The sequence below is a fragment of the Eretmochelys imbricata genome, chromosome 5, assembly GCF_965152235.1.
Source record: "Eretmochelys imbricata isolate rEreImb1 chromosome 5, rEreImb1.hap1, whole genome shotgun sequence".
NCBI classification, from domain to species: domain Eukaryota; kingdom Metazoa; phylum Chordata; order Testudines; family Cheloniidae; genus Eretmochelys; species Eretmochelys imbricata.
In genome coordinates this window covers 51,830,206-51,849,341 of record NC_135576.1, presented here as the reverse complement: position 1 = coordinate 51,849,341, position 19,136 = coordinate 51,830,206, and the positions used below count along the sequence as shown (strand labels likewise).

At 42.5% G+C, this 19,136-nt stretch overlaps 1 protein-coding gene across 4 annotated transcripts in view; it reads left to right on the top strand.

The window, feature by feature from the left end:
- The window catches only part of SSBP2 (single stranded DNA binding protein 2), a 273,412-nt gene that overhangs the window by 229,063 nt on the left and 25,213 nt on the right, over positions 1-19,136 (top strand). For all 4 annotated transcript variants that reach the window (XR_013346153.1, XM_077817137.1, XM_077817136.1 and 1 more), the window contains 3 exons: positions 1,393-1,441; positions 8,198-8,233; positions 17,384-17,438. Coding sequence is in view for 3 of the 4 variants with exons in the window: in XM_077817137.1 (XP_077673263.1) it covers positions 1,393-1,441; positions 8,198-8,233; positions 17,384-17,438 (140 nt within the window). In the remaining variant the exon portion in view is untranslated. The remainder of the gene's footprint in view (positions 1-1,392; positions 1,442-8,197; positions 8,234-17,383; positions 17,439-19,136) is intronic.

Here is a 19,136-nt window from a genome sequence, read left to right as displayed (position 1 = left end):
TCATTTTCCAACTCCGCTAACCTGTTCCTGAGCTCTATTTCTCCTTCACTGCCCTGTCTTCTTCTCTGCCTGGTTCTCCTAGTCACATGCTTCCACTGTCCACTTTCCTCATCCAGCAGTATCCCCTCAGAGTTCTTTGGTCCTGCTTCCATCTGCAAGTCTGAGCTTTTCCCTTCAGCCTCCTCATGTCTTTGCTCCATCATCCACTTGAACCCCCTTCTAAACTCAGCCAGAGTCTCCACCTGCATCTCCAATCCTAGGATCTTCTCTTCCATCAGCTCTATCAGGCGGCACTTCATGCAGGCAAAATTCTTTTCAGGTACCCCCTCGAGGATCATGTACATGCCACAGCTTCTACATCCAGTCATCTTCATTGTCTTCCACTACTTGGGTCACGACCACTGCTGCCTCTGTGTCTGTCATAGCCTTCTCACCTAAGTCCTGTTAGTCTGGGACTCAGTTTAGGAAGAAATTTAAGCCTGTATACAACTTGCATGCTTAAAGTTAAGTACATGTTTTGGTAGCTTTCTATTGGGCCATACTGTAGGTAGACATTCACCACATATGTAGTACTGGCTCCAAATTTGTATTATGGTGTCAATAACCAGAATACAACTAAAAATACTCCTTATGAGGAATCAATTGTCTTGAATCTTATCAATAGCACATTTTACTGTCTTTTTAATATTACTATTCCATAATAATTCAATTAACCGATATAACGCTGTGTTTATATAACATTGGGCCAAGTGCTGCCCTGTGCAGGAAAAAAACTATATAGGGGCACAAACTTACATTTTCTTTCAAGTCACGCTGCTGGGGGCGTGGGATTTGCCATCCTGCAGAATACACAGGAGGGTTGGATCCCTAATTTGCAGGTATCTATGATCTGTGAAAAACTCCAGTGTCTCCCACACTGCTTTCTATACCCCTGGGATCAAAGCTCTGAAGGAATTGTTGTCATGTAGTTCCTAGCAGATGGTGTCTTGAAAAGTACAGAAGTCCACAATATATGATTTAGCCACTGAGATATGTCTAGATATAACTGGTGAGCTTGTGGTGACAGACATAATCTTTTAAGAATAATTTTGTATAGTATCTGGTAAACTGTTTAAATGCTAGTGGTAGTTTAGCTATGATCTTGTATTAGTTTAACACTAAAACAAGGTATACTTGTAGTTTATAATCACACTTTACTGCAGTGAAAAATGATGATGCTACCAGAAGAGGCCAGCAAAAGATAGCAGTTTTTAAAAAAGCATATTCTACACTGGGAACAGATTGTGTTCATGTTACACCATAGAGCTGCTGACCTTTAGATTCTTGGTAGCAGAGTTGACCAGAAACCAAACTTTGTTTGGTTAAATCCTCATCTGTCATTTTATATTCTAGGGGTCCAGGAGGTGGTAGACCGTGGCCAAACCCAACGAATGCCAATTCTGTAAGTAAATATTCAAGTGTGTTGGACAGTATCCTATGTTTGAGGAGTTATTCCTCCTTAATATGCCCATGTACAGAAAAAAAACCTATATTCAGCAAATAGAATAGTGCAGGCCATATTTTGTTGCCCTCTGTACTATTTTTTTCCAACCCTAATGCATGGGTTCTCCAGCTTTTTTTGCAGCATGGACCACATCTTAATAGAGAGCTTCTAGTAGACCACCTTTCCTCCCACTGATGATTGTGCAGACCATCTGCTCTCCTGTTCATAATCACATAACAGCTCTGAGGCAACTACAGCAAATTGCCCAAAGGAAAAATTAACATTAGCATAGTATTTAATATATTTTTAGCTTTTTCAGTGCAATATAACACAATAGAATAGGAGTCAGCACCATCTGACTAACCAGCTCTACATAGACCACAGTTTGATAAGATGTGCTCTAATGTATCGTCTGATGGCTTATATATGGAAAAAACATATTAATTTCTGTACCACTCAAATCATAAAATCATAGTGTAATTTCTCAAAACATGATCCATTTGATAGCTTGAACAATTTAATTTTGGCCTTCATGAAAAGTAATACACTCTCCAAATTAATAGGCTGCAACAGCTACAAAATGAGGTTGTTCAATAGCTGCTTAGGACAAGAACAGTTTGGTAATGCCCACCCTCCATGACTTGTCCTGGCTGCTAGCCTGACAGAAACTTCAAGTTCAAGGGGTTAGTTTTAGAAAGCACAGTGAAACTCTTCATAATCTGTACCCAAAGTACTTGAGTGAACACGTATCATCATATATCCCTACTTTGTATTTACAGTAGGCTAGGGTGCATCTGCTGTTACTAGACCCTATTTCTGGCTGTCCCTAGGACATGGTGTATCAAGTTTATCCTTGATTGGGATTTATTTATGTATTTATTGGTGGGTAGGAAGAGGAGTGTTTCCTATGTTCTTTTGTGATTTTTTGTTTTGTTTTGCATTTGCTATCCTCTTGTATATTCCTTTTCTATGTAGGAATTGATCCTTGTAGTTTGACAGTATGGCTTCTGTGTGGTTTGCCATTGTGCCAGATCTTTGGGTTCAGATTGGCTGTATATTTGGGTAAATTATTTCCTCATTTTGACTTTAGTGGTGTTTACTGATTATTGTACATGTAATGCAATAAATGTTTAAAATACATTTATCAAAGTCACAGGGGAGTTAGGTGCCCAACTTTCATTGAGCGTTGGGTGCTTAACTCTCCTTCTTTATTTGAAAATCTCCCCCTACATATTTTCTCTCTCTCTGTATTATGCTTACTTGTCATATAATTCAGAGGTACAGCTCAGTTTACAGTAATATTAACTTTGTGGAATGTGGATCATGATACGCTAATGTCAAATCTATACACACACCCAAAATAAAAAGTACACAAAATCTATGGCACTGTGAACTTGAGCCTGGCAGTTTTTCATAATAATAATAATGTACAAAAAGAAAAAGAGCTCAATGTTGCATGGCTGAGTTACAAATAAGTAAATGTAGGCTTTAACTTGCATTTTCCCAGCTTTTAGTGTGACAGCCTTAATATTCTTTTTTTGTTTTAAATGTCTTGATTGTTTTTAAATAAGGTAGAGAAGATTATTCTGCTATGGAATTTTATGTTTATTAAATTCAATATGCAAGTACATGCTAGAGACCAGATATAGACCATGATTCATGAAAACACTTAAGTACATAAGCAAGTCATTGAAATTTAAGCACATGCACAAGTGCTTTCTTGAATATGGATATTTTCCTGAATTGTGATCTTTGGCATTGACTTAAAATATGCATTATCTACCTGATCAGAACGAAATCAGGGAAATAGTTATAGTATGTAGACAGAATTTTAAAACCCACGAAATAGAAATTAGTCCTTTTAAACTATTGTAATCTGACATGAAAGTACACATCTAGGACAAGCCCTATGCATATTTTAGTTACTACTCTTTAATTAAAGGTAAACAGATTTGTTGACATTTTCTTTTATAAGCAGGAAAAAGGGGGTGTCAGAGCATACAAGACAAGAGTATACAGTTGAAGTAGTTCAGATTATGGTTTGCCTTAAACCTACAGTATATGCTGATTTTATAAAAAGTTATATCAGTCATTGTTTTAACTGAGTTTATGCCACCTGCTCTATATTTCATCAAATAGTTTAGTTGTTAGCCTTATAGATGTAGCTCCACAGGTCTTTCCATTTAAAACATACCTACCAGAAAAACATGCCCTCTCCCCCCCCTCCCACCCCCACCCAAAAAAAAAAAGAATTCAGAGAAATGGAAAGACTTGATTGCTATATACATTTTTGAAAAATATACTAAATAGAAACAAGGCATTGCCCCATACATGAGGCTCATGGCAATTCCATAGCTGAGCCTGTAGTGAAGTCAGGGACCTTCTCTCTTAACCATTATGTTTATTCAGATTTTGTAATAGATTTTTAATTGTTAGAGATGGGGAGGAGGGGAAGAGTAGTTTTAAAAGAAGGCCATAATGCATATCTCCTCTTTGCCTCCCAATGAACTGATGTTAAAGGAGAGCTTAAGGGAGTCTGAGACAGTGCAGGAGCAGGGGAAACAATAAGTTTATGGAGGGGATGGTATGATGGGATAGCCTGATTTTGGCAATTAATTGATCTTTGACTACTAGCAGTAAATATGCCCAATGGCCTGTGATGGGACACTAGATAGGGTGGGATCTGAGTTACTACAGAGAATTCTTTCTTAAGTGTCTGGGTGGTGAGCCTTGCCCGCATGCTCAGGGTTTAGCTGATCGCCATATTTGGGGTCGGGAAGGAATTTTCCTCCAGGGCAGATTGGCAGAGGCCCTGGGGGTTTTTCGCCTTCCTCTGCAGCATGGGGCACGGGTCACTTGCTGGAGGATTCTCTGCACCTTGAAGTCTTTAAACCACGATTTGAGGACTTCAGTAGTTCAGACATAGGTCGGGGGTTTGTTACAGGAGTTGGTTGGTGAGGTTCTGTGGCCTGCGTTGTGCAGGAGGTCAGACTAGACGATCATAATAGTCTCTTCTGACCTTAAAGTCTATGATTCTATGAAATATAGAACAAGATGCATGTTGAACATTACCACTTGCTCAGTTGTTTGCCACTGTTGCATCTGATTCCCCGTGTTTGTCAACTCAATGTCTGTTTAGATTGTAAGTTCCCCAGAACAGAGACCTTGATCTAAACTCTCTTTTAAAATGTGGCTCCTCTGCTATTCCAGTAACATAAAGGTGGCCCTTGCAGAACACACCTGACATAGTGAGAGGCTGAGCTGTCTATGTACTTATAGCCTTCATTACTGTGGTAACTGAACACCTCACTTATAGTAAAGAGTTTTTATCCTCACAATATCCCTGTGATGTAGAGAAGTATCATCCCCATTTTACAAATGGGGAACTGATGCACAGAGTAGATTAACTGATTTACTCAAGGTCACACAGGAAGTCTTTGGCTGACCTAGGAATTGAACGCAGATCTCTTTAGGCTTACTTAGGCCAATACCTTTTGCACTACGATCGGGGGTGTTCAAACTTCATTGCACCGCAACCCCCTTCTGACAACAAAATTACGACATGACCCCGGGGGCTGGAGGGGTGTAAAAGCCCAAGCCCCGCTCGCCCAGGTGATGGGAGAGGAGGCCAGAGCCCAAGCCCCACCGCCCCTGGTGCGGGTAGAGCTTGGGCTTCAGCTTCAGCCCTGGGTCCCAGCAAGTCTAATGCTGGCCCTGGTGACCCCATTAAAATGGGGTTGCGACCCACTATGGGGTCCCGACCCACAGTTTTAGAACCGCTGCTACATTATCTATCCTCCTCTGACCCTATAGCAGGGGTGGGCAAACTTTTTGGCCTGAGGGCCACATCTGGGTGGGGAAATTGCTTGCAGGGCCAGGGCAGAGGGTTGCGGTGGGAGGGGGTGTGGTGTGCAGGAAGGGACTCAGGGAAAGGGGTTGGGGCAGAGCAGGGGTGCAAGGTGTATGGGGGGCTCAGGGAAGGGGGTTAGGGCACAGGAGGGGTGTGGAGTGCACGAGGGGGCTTAGGTCAGGGGGTTGAGGTATAGGAGGGGTGCGGGGTGCAGGAAGGGGCTCAGGGCAGGAGGTTGAGGTGCAGGAGGGGTGTGGGATGTGGCAGGGGGCTCAGGGCAGGGAATTGGGGTGCAGGAGGGGTACGGGGTGCAGGAAGGGGCTCAGGGCAGGGGGTTGGGTGCAGGAGGGGTGTGGGATGTGGCAGGGGGCTCAGGGCAGGGAATTGGGGTGCAGGAAGGGTGTGGGGTGCAGCAGGGTGCTCCGGGCAGGGAGTTGGGGTGCAGGGTGCAGGAGGGGTTCAGGCTTCAGCCCGGCTCCGCTTACCTAGAGCAGCTCTGGGGTAGCAGCGGCTTGCACCAGGGCCAGGGCAGGCTCCTGCATGCCTGTCTCCCAGCCCCGGCACTGCACCACTCCAGGAAGTGGCCGGCACCACATCCCTGCGGTTCCTGGGGGTGGGGGCACAGAGGGCTCTGCATGTTTCCCTCACCTGTGGGTACCTCCCCCGAAGCTCCCATTGGCCACGGTACCCCGTTCCTGGCCAATGGAAGCTTTGCAGGAGGTACCCACAGGCAAGAACAGCATATGGAGCTCTCTGCCCCCCCATCCCCACCCCCAGGGGTTGCAGGGATGTGGTGTGGCTGCTTCCAGGAACAGCACAGAGCCTGCGGCGGCGGCAATTCTGCTGGCCGGATCCAGCCCATGGGCTGTAGTTTGCCCACCCCTGCCCTATAGTCAGCCTCAGGGCTGGCCCTAGATGTTTTTGCTGGCCTGGGTAGAAATCATTTACAGCACCTCCCTTGGAGCAGCCAAGCTTAAAAACCTCCAAAATTTAGCTGGGTCTATGCTATTCCTTCCTGCCCCTTGCACAGAAGATTTGTCAGGGAATAGCCAGTGTAGGAAGGAAGGAAACAGGGTGGGATTTCTGGAGTATAGTGCACTCTGGCTCTTTTATGCCAGCATAATAATGTATAGATTTCAGACAATAAACCATATTGCAATGTGGAAATCTCACAAAGTAAGTGCTGGTAGACCTTTTACTTGGGATATTAAAAGCTAGATTGAACTAACACTAGAAATTATACTGTAAGGATCCGATGAAGTGAGCTGTAGCTCACAAAAGCTTATGCTCAAATAAATTGGTTAGTCTCTAAGGTGCCACAAGTACTCCTTTTCTTTTTGCGAATACAGACTAACACGGCTGTTACTCTGAAAACTGTAAGGATTAATTCTGCTTTGATGGGGAGATGGACAGGAAGGTACATAATAGATTTTTGCATCTCTCACTTCTAATATTCTGTAATGATTCCCATAAAATTAAGTCTATCTTAATTTTTTTCAATTTCTCATACATTCTGAAGGAAGTCCATCCTTCACAGATTAGATGCCAAGAGGCAGTTCACATCTTCAATGTGTGAGAGTTTCAGAACATCACAATGTGGGTTCTGAGGATAAATGCAATGGGTTTAAAATAACGTTTTTTCCATTTAATAGTGGGGTGTTTTTCAGTGGCCAGCTGAATCATGAGTGGGAAAGATGTGGACCAGACTATGAAAATGTTTGATAACTCCTGCCTTAGATACATTTATAAAATATTATCTGTCATCTGCAGTCAGATAAGAAACTTCTTTTGGCAAAGTGATTTTCCAGTTTCTTAATTCTCAGCTCAACTTCCTGAGCTGTTACTCTCCAGTATCCTATAGAGAAGATCTATAGAAGTTATTTAATGAAGAGGAAAACTGTATTACTTGCCAGCAGCTGGAGTTCTCAAATCTCCACAAATTGAATTTAATGTTCAATTGGGACACTGACTCTTTAAAAAGAAAGTTGTTTCCTCAAGCATGTAGAAAGAATACCATCAGTGTCCCTTGAGATCAAAGAGAGTGTCATCTTGTAGTTCTTGATTCAGTTAAAGACTTAATCACATGTTTAAGTCCATCACTGTTCCCTTTCTTAAGTCCCATCGACTTAAAGTTAAGCACATGCTTAATGCTGTCCTGAATTGGGCTAATACTCATATAACCTCACTACTAACCTTTTGCCACAAGTTAATGGATCTTTATATTGGATTATTGTGGTTCCTGCAGATGAAGCCTGAAGACGATACTGGTGGGTGCAAGTAACATAACTTGTACCACAGGTTGCAACCTACCTTTTTAAAAAGTAACAATGGCTTCTCAGCATTCACACATCATAGAATGTGGATCTAAAGGGGCTAGTGATTAAGACCCTGATATTGCAGACACTCAAGCATGTATATTACTCAGTCATATTGACTTCTATAGGGTTACTCAGGTGAGCAGAGTTACACACATGCTTAAGTGTTTTGCAGGATTAGGGCCTGAGAAGGCACCAATGTCTTGACTGCAACCTGATTATTTACAGTGCAAGACACAACAAATATATTACTATGTAGGAGTTGGGAAACAGCAATCTTAAATTGGAATATTAAGTATCTTTTATTTAATTCTCTTTGACTGTGACTCTGTACTGCTCTTTTCACTATAGAGTAACCTTACAGTGAGATGTTTCCTAGACAGCATTATGTTTAACATCAGTATTTTCTCCCTATCCTCTGCCTGTTCTCTAAAAATTAATTTTAAAAATGTGCTTCAAAATAAGATCCTCAATACATTTTGGTATGGAGTGCATTTCTCCATCTTAATGGAAAATAAATATATTATTTTGTTTTGCTTTATATTCTAGATACCGTACTCTTCAGCATCTCCTGGGAATTATGTAGTAAGTACCCTTGTGTGTGTTTGCTCATTAGAATTGATGTTACATGTTATTTAGGCACAGAAATAGTCATCCAGATGTTAAGAAGAACCCTTGTGTATTGGTTGAGAAGTGAACATCTGATCCGTGTTTAGTTGTTTTGTCTGCCATCTACAGCACATATGTTGGTGTTCATTACTAGAACAGTTATCAGTCTGGTCAAAATTGCCTTGAGTGCTGTGGTTTACTTCAGCATATGTTTCTGTAACCAATGCAATACTTCAATACTTCAATATAAAAGGAGAAAAAAACTGCCTTTTCTTGGTGACACAATAATGTGCTTGAATTTTTGAAGCTCTGCAGAAAAAATTTCATTGGAAGAACTAGAAAAGCTTAAACCTCCCAAAAGATATGTAGCACATCACTTAAAAAGACACTCACAGCTAATGTTTTATGGGACATTTTTACTCTCTGTTGCTTATAATTACCTCCTGAAGGCCTGAAAACTCTTTTTTTCAACAACTACCTGAGTGCTACCCTGTCAGCTGCTGGGTCCCGGTCACTGAGAGCTACAAGGGGTAAAACAACCACTATCTTATATTCCTCAAGGTCCTAGTCACTGAAAGCTTTGGGGGATGAGAAGTCTATATCTGTACTTGTGGAACTGATAGCCTTGCACTCAAAGCTGACAAGTACCATCAAGAGGAGCATGACCATTAGATCTCCGTTAAAGACATCTCAGTCCCTGTAGACCTTAGACTCCAGAATGGGTGTTACTGAGGCTCCAAGTGCGTCCTGTACCTTAGAGGTGTCTAAGAGCCATGCCTCTTCCAAACAAGACCCAGTACTGAAGACTTTCTCTGTTACAGGTCACAACCATATTAGCAGACATTCTACGATGAAGAGATCAGCACCATCTGGCTCTCTGGTGTCCTCGGTACCTGCTTCGATACCCTGGTCTGCATCTCCTGGATAAATGTTTGTGTAGGCTCACCTTATGGCACATACTAGCCAGATATCCACCTTGGTACTGATATCAACCTCCATCATTCCTCTGGTACCACAGGTGTTCTGGTACTCAAGAGACCTCTTTGTACCTAATGAACCAGAGTCTTCTCTACGGTCTGCTTCTGCTCATCCTTCAGTACCAGGATCCTCTGGGTCACTGAAGGCACTTTTCTCATCAAGACTTCCCTGATTGCCTGACTTCTACCATCCAGGGAGAGCACTTATCACCTCCCATGAAATATATTGAAGGATATTCTGACTCTGACTCCGAACTCTGTATTCAGGAATCTCTTGTTTATTCAATGGGTCATTATTCTTCTCCATATGTGGAGAGAAGGGAGGAGAGGCGACCTTGACCTCCAGCCGCCTGAGGTGACCAACAGTGGCTACCTCTTCCTCCCATATCTTATGGTCCATCTCATTGGCGTTATTGGGATCCATGGGCCCTGTACTGTCAACAACATCTGACGGGGGAAGGGGGAAGTTCACTCTGCAGTGAGCATAGAAACTTTTGCTCTTCCTTACCTTCACTTCCTCCTCCACTTGAAGAACAAGAGGTAAGGGCTGATAAGGAAGTAAAACCTCATACGAATATTTCATTGTCATCATTAGATGAGGCTGTAATGTTTCCACCACCTTCCATAGCACATGACATTAAACAATTCCAGGACTTGAGGAAGTGAATTGTGGATAGGCTTCAGAATTCTTGTGAAGAAGTCCAGGGCCCCCATCATAAACTCCTGAACATTTTACACATTTCAGCTTAGGCATGCATGCCACTCCCAGTTAATGAGACTCTTTAGAGCCAGACAGGACCATCTGGCAGACTTCGGCTGTGGCACCTCCAATTTGCAAATGTGCTGACAGGAAATGCTATGTCCCAGAGGAGAATTCAGAATTTTTATTTTCACCTCCCTCACTGAATTCCTTGGTTGTGGATGCAGTTAATGAGTGCAGGAGGCAACACAACACAAAAACTACCCCATAAAATAAAGACCAGAAGAGATCTATACTCCTGTAAATAAGAAAAATATAGCAGGTCTCAAACAGTCCAGAGGTCATGCCCAGCCCATTTTTCTGGTTTCTGTAGAACTCCTGAACCACAAGCTGAGATCGAGGTAGTCAAAGAAGAAAACATCTACTACAACCACTACATCGCAGCCACCAGCGTTGTCCAAGTGTCAGTTTTAATGAGTCTAAACCCCCCATTTCACACAAATCTGCTGCTGCACTAACCAACCCTCTTCCCTGCCATTGGATTCTGCCTCTCCCATCTTCAAGCCGCCTGTGAGACAATAACATTCAACAAATGGATTTTGAAGGTTGTAATTCCTATTCCATCCGTTTCACCTCCATCTGTCCCTCCAACCCTCTTCCCTGTTCCTTTTCAGGGACCCATCTGACGATCAGTTGCTGAATCAGCAGGTTCATAGAATCATAAACTATCAGGGTTGGAAGGGACCTCAGGAGGTCATCTAATCCAACCCCTGGCTCAATACGGGACCAATCCCCAGCTAAATCATCACAGCCAGGGCTTTGTCAACCCTGAGATTAAAAACCTCTAAGGAAGGAGATTCCACCACCTCCCTAGGTAACCCATTCCAGTGCTTCACCACCCTTCTAGTGAAAAAGTTTTTCCTAACATCCAACCTAAACCTCCTCCACTGCAACTTGAGACCATTACTCCTTGTTCTGTCGTCTGGTACCACTGAGAACAGTTGAGATCCATCCTCTTTGGAACCCCCTTTCGGGTAGTTGAAAGCAGCTATCAAATCCCCCCTCATTCTTTTCTTCCGCAGACTAAATAATCCCAGTTCCCTCAGCACAGTCATGTGCTCCAGCCCCCTAATCATTTTTGTTGCCCTCCACTGGACTCTTTCCAATTTTTCCACATCCTTCTTGTAGTGTGGGGCCCCAAACTGGACACCGTACTCCAGATGAGGCCTCACCAATGTCGCATAGAATGGTCACGTCCCTCGATCTGCTGGCAATGCCTCTACTTATACAGACCAAAACGCCGTTAGCCTTCTTGGCAAGAAGGGCACACTGTTGACTCATATCCAGCTTCTCGTCCACTGTAACCCTTAGGTCCTTTTCTGCAGAACTGCTGCCTAGCCATTCGGTCCCTAGTCTGTAGGAGTGCATGGCATTCTTCCGTCCTAAGTGCGCTTGTCCTTGTTGAACCTCATCAGATTTCTTTTGGCCCAATCCTCCAATTTGTCTAGGTCACTCTGGACCCTATCCCTACTCTCCAGTATATCTACCTCTCCCCCCAGCTTAGTGTGATCTGCAAACTTGCTGAGGGTGCAATCAATCCATCCCATCATCTGGATCATTAATGAAGATATTGAACAAAACCGGCCCCAGGACCGACCCTTGGGGCACTCCGCTTGATACCAGCTGCCAACTAGACATGGAGCCATTGATCACTACCCATTGAGCATGATGATCTAGCCAGCTTTCTATCCACCTTATAGTTCATTCATCCAGCCCATACTTCTTTAACTTGCTGGCAAGAATACTGTGGGAGACCGTATAAAAAGCTTTGCTAAAGTCAAGGAGTAACACATCCACTGCTTTCCCCTCATCCACAGAGCTAGTTATCTCATCATAGAAGGCAATTAGGTTAGTCAGGCCTGACTTGCTCTTGGTGAATCCATGCTGACTGTTCCTGATCACTTTCCTCTCCTCTAAGTGCTTCAGAATTGATTCCTTGAGGACCTGCTCCATGATGTTGCCTCTCTCCTACGTTTAGGGGCCATAGAACCAATTTCACTTTAGCACCAGGGAAAAGGGTTCTTCTACTCCAAGTAATTTCTGGTCCCCCCCAAAAATGGGGGATGGAAACCAATATTATATTTTAGGTATTTCAACAACTATATGAAACAACAGAAATTCAGGATGGTGACTCTTGCAGCTATAATTCCTTTTCTAGATTCTGGGGATTGGTTTGTGACACTCTATCTTCAAGACATGTATTTCCATATTGTGATTCACCTCTCTCACAAGAGGTTTCTTCCATTTACAGTCAGTCACAAACATTTTCAATACACTTTCAGCCTCTCCTCTGCCCCAAGGTATTCTCAAAGGTGATGAAAGTCAGAGCCATTCACCAATGTCCTCTAGGCATTATTGTCTTCCCTTATCTCAATGAGTGGTTACTCCAGGGCCAATCCAATCAGGAGGTCCTATCAACACTATAGACAACATGTTCCTTGTTTCACACCTGAGGTGTCCAGATCAATCTTGTAAAGTCCTTTTTGATCCTGGTTCAACAGATCGATTTCATAGGAGCCTCTCCAGATGCCATGATAGCCAGGGCTTACCTACCTGTGACAGGTTTGTGGTTCTGCAGACTCTTATTGCAAAGATTCAGTTAAGTCCTCACATTTTGGCAAGGAATTGTCTTCAGCTATTGGGCCATATGGTGGCATGCATATTTGTGAGCTAGCATGTCACATCCTGTCTCTACTGTCTCCAGTGGCAGAACTCAGTAGAAGAACCCATCCAAATTCTGTTTGGAAATCCCCTTCTTTCAACCCCCTCCAACCACCATTATCTGTTCAGGTATCCCTCTTGGGATGGGGAGTGTATCTTGGTCCTCACATCATCCAAGGCAAGTGTCTTCCCAAGAGAGTCATCTACATATCAACATTCTGGAATTGAGGCAGTCAGGAATGCTAGCTCCCACTTTCTCCCACTGATCAAAGTCAATTCAGTCAAGATCGTGACAAACAACGTGGCCTGCATGTTCTACATCAATCGTCAGGGTGGGGCGTGTTCCCCCTCACTCTGTGCCGAAGCAGTGAAACTCTGAAGTTGGCGCATTACCAACCACATAGCTATCTTAGCTTCTTACCTCCACGGCATACAAAACGTTACTGCCAACCACCTAAGCAGACACTTTTCTCAGTTACAACTGGGAGTTGGATTCATGAGTCCTCCAGAGTATATTTCTAACCTGGGGACTTCCAGAGGTGGATCTTTTTGCTACTGCCACCAATGTAAAGTGTAAGAAGTTTTACTCTGGGCAAGACTTGATTCTGCATCTAGGATGTGTTCCCACCAGTGCCATTGATCTTGAAAGTTCTCAACAAGATCAAGCAGGACAAGGCCAAAATCCTTTTGACTGTACCAACTTGGCCAAGACAAGTTTGGTACCTTACCTGATTCAAGTCACATCTTGTCCGCTGCTGAGACTTCCTCTAGATTACCACCTGTTGTCTCGGGATGCTGGTTGGACACTTCACCCCAATTTGGACATTTTGTGACTTTAAGCATGGCTAGATGGTTCTTGGGGTTAGAGATTTCCTGCTCAACAGCAGTATAACAGGTTTTGTTAAATAACAGAAAAACTATTCTAGAAAAACTATTAGAAATACCTTCAGAAATGGAAGAGATTTCACCTATGGTGTGTCCGTCGACAAGTGCTTCCTATCTGTTCTTTTCTTTCCACCATTCAGGAATACCTGTTAGAATTAAAAAGATCAGTATGAGTTCTTCCAAGGTTCACTTGGTGACTAGCAGCTTTTCACTCATCAGTGGAAGGTTTTTTGATTTTTGCTTACCCCATAATCTCAAGATTTGTTAAAGACCTGATGAGTCTTTATCCATAGGTTAGAAAGCCTGCCCCAGTATGGGATTAAAACCTAAAATGGCCTTATGACACACCCCTTTGAACCATTAGCTACATGTTTTCCACTCCACTTCTCCATGAAAACAGCTTTCTTGGAGGGCATCACTTCCACATGGAGAGTGAGAGAATGGGGGACTCTAATAGCAGATCCCCCCCTTTACAGTATTTTTCAAGGAAGAGATTTCAAAATGGCCACATCTCAAGTTCCTACCCAAAGTGTCCTCTGAGTTTCATCTTAACCAGACCATTCATTTACTGTTCTCCCCAAAACCACATCATTTCAAACAGGAAGCTACTTTTCCATTCCTTAGATGTCAGAAGGGTGATAGATCTTTTATCTAGACTGGACCAAAGCATTTTGGAAGTCTCCCAGACTGTTTTGATTCAGGACAGATGTAAAAGTTCCACTATCTCCACCCAAAGGCTCTCAAGGTGAATCTCTGGATGTATAATTTCATTTTATGACTCCGCCAACATCTAACCTCCTTCTAGTGTGTTAGCCCATTCTGCCATGTTACAGTCTGTGTCTATGACATTACTCAAGGATGTTCCAGTTGCTGACATTTTCAGAGCTGAACTAGGGCTTCAGTACATACTTTTTCCAAGAACCATGCTTTGGTTCATACCTGTAGGTCAGATGTGGCAGTTGGCAGTGAGGTTCTGTCTTCAGTATTGGAGTCTCTTCTGAAGCTCCCACCATCCTGTTGGAATACTGTTTGGGAATTATCTGAAATGGAGCACCCCTACGGACATTACTTGAAGAAGGAGAGGTTTCTCACCTTGTGCAGTAACTGGAGTTCTTTGCGATGTGTGTCCCTGTGGCTGCTCCACTACCTGCCCTCCTTCCCTTCTGTTTCGGAGTTTCCCTGGCGGGACTTTGTGGTAGGGAAGGAACTGAGGACAGTTTGCCCGTGCAGCCCTAGATATTGTCACTGTGGGGCATGAGGATGTGTAGGGCTGAACGGGCACCACTACTGATGATCTTTTCTCAAAAGCATGGGGGGGCACAAGCACACCTGACATGAAGCACCCATAGGAACACACATCTTGAAGAACTCCAGTTACTGTATGAGACGAGTAACCTCTCCTTCTGGTGCCCACCGTTTTTTCCTAACACTTTGTATTTTTTGACTTTTTTAAAGGGTGTTGAAAAACTGGAGCGAGTGCACCAAAAAGCCTCAAAAATTATTTGAGGGCTGGAGAAAATTCCTTATAGTCAGAGACTTAATGAGTTCAGTTTGTTTAATTTATCGAAAAGAAGAGAGGTGACTTGATTACAATGTACCTTTATGGGAGAAAATACTGGGTACTGAAGGGCTTTTTAATTTAGCAGACAAAGGCATAAAAAGCAGCAGTGGCTGGAAGCTGAAACCAGATAAATTCATGTTTAAAAAATTGGGACACATTTTTAATAGTGAGGGTGATTAGCCATTGGAACGAACTACCAAGGGTCGTGGTAGATTCTCCATCAGTGTCAATTTTTAAATCAAGATTGGATATTTTTCTAAAAGTTACGCTCAAGGGAGGATTTTGGGAAAGTTCCAGGGCTTGCATCACGTAGATCAGACAAGATGATCACAGTGGTCTCTTCTGGCCAGTTAATCTACACAGGGATAACTGGATGAAATTGACTGGCCTCTGATACACAGGAGGTCATATTAGATGATCTAATGGTCCCTTATGGTCTAAACTCCATGAATCTATGACATCTTTAGTGGAACAAATCTTGTTAGTAGACACAGGAGGCACTCCATGGTCTTTCTCAATACACTACTGAGGGAGAAGTGCAGGATAGAGACTGGTAGTTGGTAGGTTACATTGCCAATCATTTAAGGGGTCAGAAGTGTATGTGTGTGTATGTCTGTAGATTGGTGGTATTCAGGGACATATTATTATTGGATAACAGATTTGTGTTTAGAATAAAGTTATTTGTTAAGTTTATTCAGTAACTTGCAGCCAGCAGTATTAACCCACAAATATCTCAAGTATTTTATTTGTACCAGCTCAGAGGCAGGGGCAGCAATGACTAATGCAGCATTACTGACTTTGATTATAGCATACACCTGGAAATAGTGTTCATGAATGCATTGCTGCTGCTTCAGAGCCAGTAAATGGTGTGTTTTGTAGGGCACACAAAGATTTTTTTCGATTGTTCCAATTCCAAAACTTCCCCCTTCCTTCCAAAAATGTGTTGGTCATATTACAGCAAATCTCAGCAATGCCCCTTCAAGCAAACAGTTTCACACTTTGAAATCTCAGTATGCTCCATGACATGAAGTGAACAGAATGGATATTGAAACAAAATCATTCTTTTTTATAGCAATTGTTCTATTTTTAAGTATTAATACAGACCTATGACAATGAAAACTGCCTTCTAGTAATAGCAATTTATAGCATTTTTTATTATGGAAAATTTCTGGGTTAATTTTTTATTGTATATTAGAATATTTGAATCAAAACTGTAACCAGTCAAGTTTTCATTTTACTTCAAGATATTACTGTAGCTGCAAATGTGGTACACAAGAAATTATGGTGCTGATGAGCTAAAGAATTAAGTGTTTAGCACAAAACAATAGGAGTAATTTTTTTAAAGAAAACAAAAAGAACAGCTTGTTTAATAACCAGTGCAGTTTGTTTAAATGGTTTGTTTTCACAGAAAAAATTGCAACACAGAAATACAGAAAATTAACAGAAAAAAAGAAAATAGACGTTTCTTATTTTTAAATGGATTTAGCAAATACTAGATGAGCTCCCGTTCTCTTTTATCTGTAATGTAATAGCTATATATCTGCAGATCTGGACTCAGATTTACCAAGCTGATCTTGTGCTGACACTTTGTCATTAATCTCAAGTCATTTATCCTGAGTTATATGTGTACAAATATGAAAAAAGAGAATGTGTGATGTTTTATGAACTGAATTAAATTTATCAGGACCTGGATCTACCAAAGTTTGATCCACACATCTCACAGAAAGAGACTTCTTTCCAGTGGCTGGACTTCCATTGAACACCTCTTCTCCTCCCACGTGATCTCTGTACTGTGTGACAGCAGGCAGTAGCTTATTCTGCCAGTGTTGACACTACAGTTAGCAGCCTGCTGCATCACAGTCAGTGAGGAGAGAGCAATACCAGCTGGAAAACTGGCTATAGTAGAGGTGGGTTCAGAGAATCAGCTATGTATTAACAGCCCTGGACCCTGAACAAAGCATTGCTTCTGTACTCCAGTACTGGCAGACAGTAGCAGATTTGAGCAGTGGATCTTTCTGGATCCATGGATCTGCACATATTGGGATTCAGGGCTTGAGCCTGCAGATCCATGGCACTAGCTTTTGTCTGCCCTTGAGTAAATTCACTGGTTTACAAGAAAATAGACGATGGAGTACGTCTTTCTTTTGTTCTATGGAAATGTGTTCCTTTTCACCAAAACAACACACAACCTTTATGATGTGCTTTTGTCACTTGGATTATCTTCAATCTTTACAGTAATGTTTTTTCTTTTATATTAACGGAATATTTTCTACCCTTTTTAGGGTCCTCCAGGGGGTGGAGGACCACCAGGAACACCCATCATGCCTAGTCCTGCAGGTATCCAAATCTAATCAGAAAATTTAAAGACAATGTAAATAACATTCTGTGGGCAGGGGTGGGGTGTGGGGAGTAGGTAATATACAGATTCAGTATTCCAGTTCTTCCTGTGCCCCTTTGCTACCAGTGCAGAATAATCCACATTATATATATTTCAGCAAGCAACAGCCAATAAAAAGCTCTCACTTTTGCACTCTTCTTCTCTCTCTCCCTTCCTCCCTCCCTCCTCAGACTTCCTCCTGCTTTGCTGGAGAGAGGCAATATGGTTGGTAATTTGATTTTACTGGCTCCTTCCAGGGCTCTCAAGACTATTTTTTTTGGTCTCCATTAGCAACAGGAAGGAAGAAGAGAGATAAAACGGAATGTGCATTGTTTCTGCTAGTGTTGTTCAGTGCATATTTGCCAGCAACTTTTATGTATCCTGTGAGACTGTCCCTGGAGTATCCTGCTTAAAGTGGGAGTTTAAAGGAGTGTCCCGTAGCTTCAGCTCAGCCAGCTAGCTCTGCATTAAGAAGAGTGGCAAGTGTTTCCCTACATCAAGGTTTTCCAAAGTTCCTGATGTGAACAAAGAATCGGAAGAGGTTGTGGAGGGTGGACACACACAAGACTTCCTCTCCTCCCATGGATAGCATCAGGGACCTGGTAAGCAGGAAGTGTTTGCCTCTGATCTGGGGTCCCGACTTAACCGATCTTCACTAGATCAGTCAGACTTCTTCTGGGAATCTTCCACTCCTAAGAAGCACATCTCCTTCTCATCCTCCTTTCATCAACCAAGAGGTCATTGATCGCCACTTCTAGAGACCTTTCCATCTCTGTGACACCTTACGTCGTCAGATCCACATATTCCTACCTCCCTGCCATCATTACTTGCACAAAGGATAGGGAAGTCCTTTTTAAGAGACAGAAGCAGAGCTTCCCAACCCTTCCATGGAAGTTTTCCTGTACTGATGGAAAAACCTCATTAAATATGTGGCTAAAATTTTAAAAACACAACCTGTGATAGAAAAAAAGGAGGACTCCTCTCCTGTTCAATACTTAAGAAGATGACTAATGGGTGCTGGCAGTTAAATATTCAAATATCTCCTAATTTAAAAACAAGCTCCTCAAATAGCATGTACTTCTGAAAACATTCAACACAGCCGTAAATTGCCAGTGGCATATGTAAGTGGCCAATGTGGATCATGAACAAGCCTTTTGTTTTGATGGAGGAACAAGAAGCTGTGGAATAAAAATATTCAAGTAACAGCCACCAGGAAAGCTACCAAGGGAACTAATCTCTAAAAACAAAACCCTCCAACTGTTAGTGTCCCAATGGGCCAAACCACTGGAATGTGTTTAAGATAATAACTAACAGAAAATGGAGCCATGATTCCTTGAGGAGAGCCATGTTGTCTGTTTTCAGAAGGACCTGTTCTGAAAAACTTGTTTCTTAATGATAGCAGAAGAAGCTAAATAGGAATTTTTTTCAATCTCTCTCTCTCTGTCTCAGTCTCAGACAGAGAGAGAGCGATTTTATGCCAGTCTGAATGCTTGGGTCTAGCTCCTCTCTTGTGATGGATGGAGGAGACAATACACTAGAATCTATTTAGTGATATTCCATGCATATAATGGGTTTATTATCTCACCAATGTTAGTTAATGCTTAGAAAGTTGAACCAAAGTAGTGAGGCTCTTGAGGGAAATATACGTTGGACTTGAT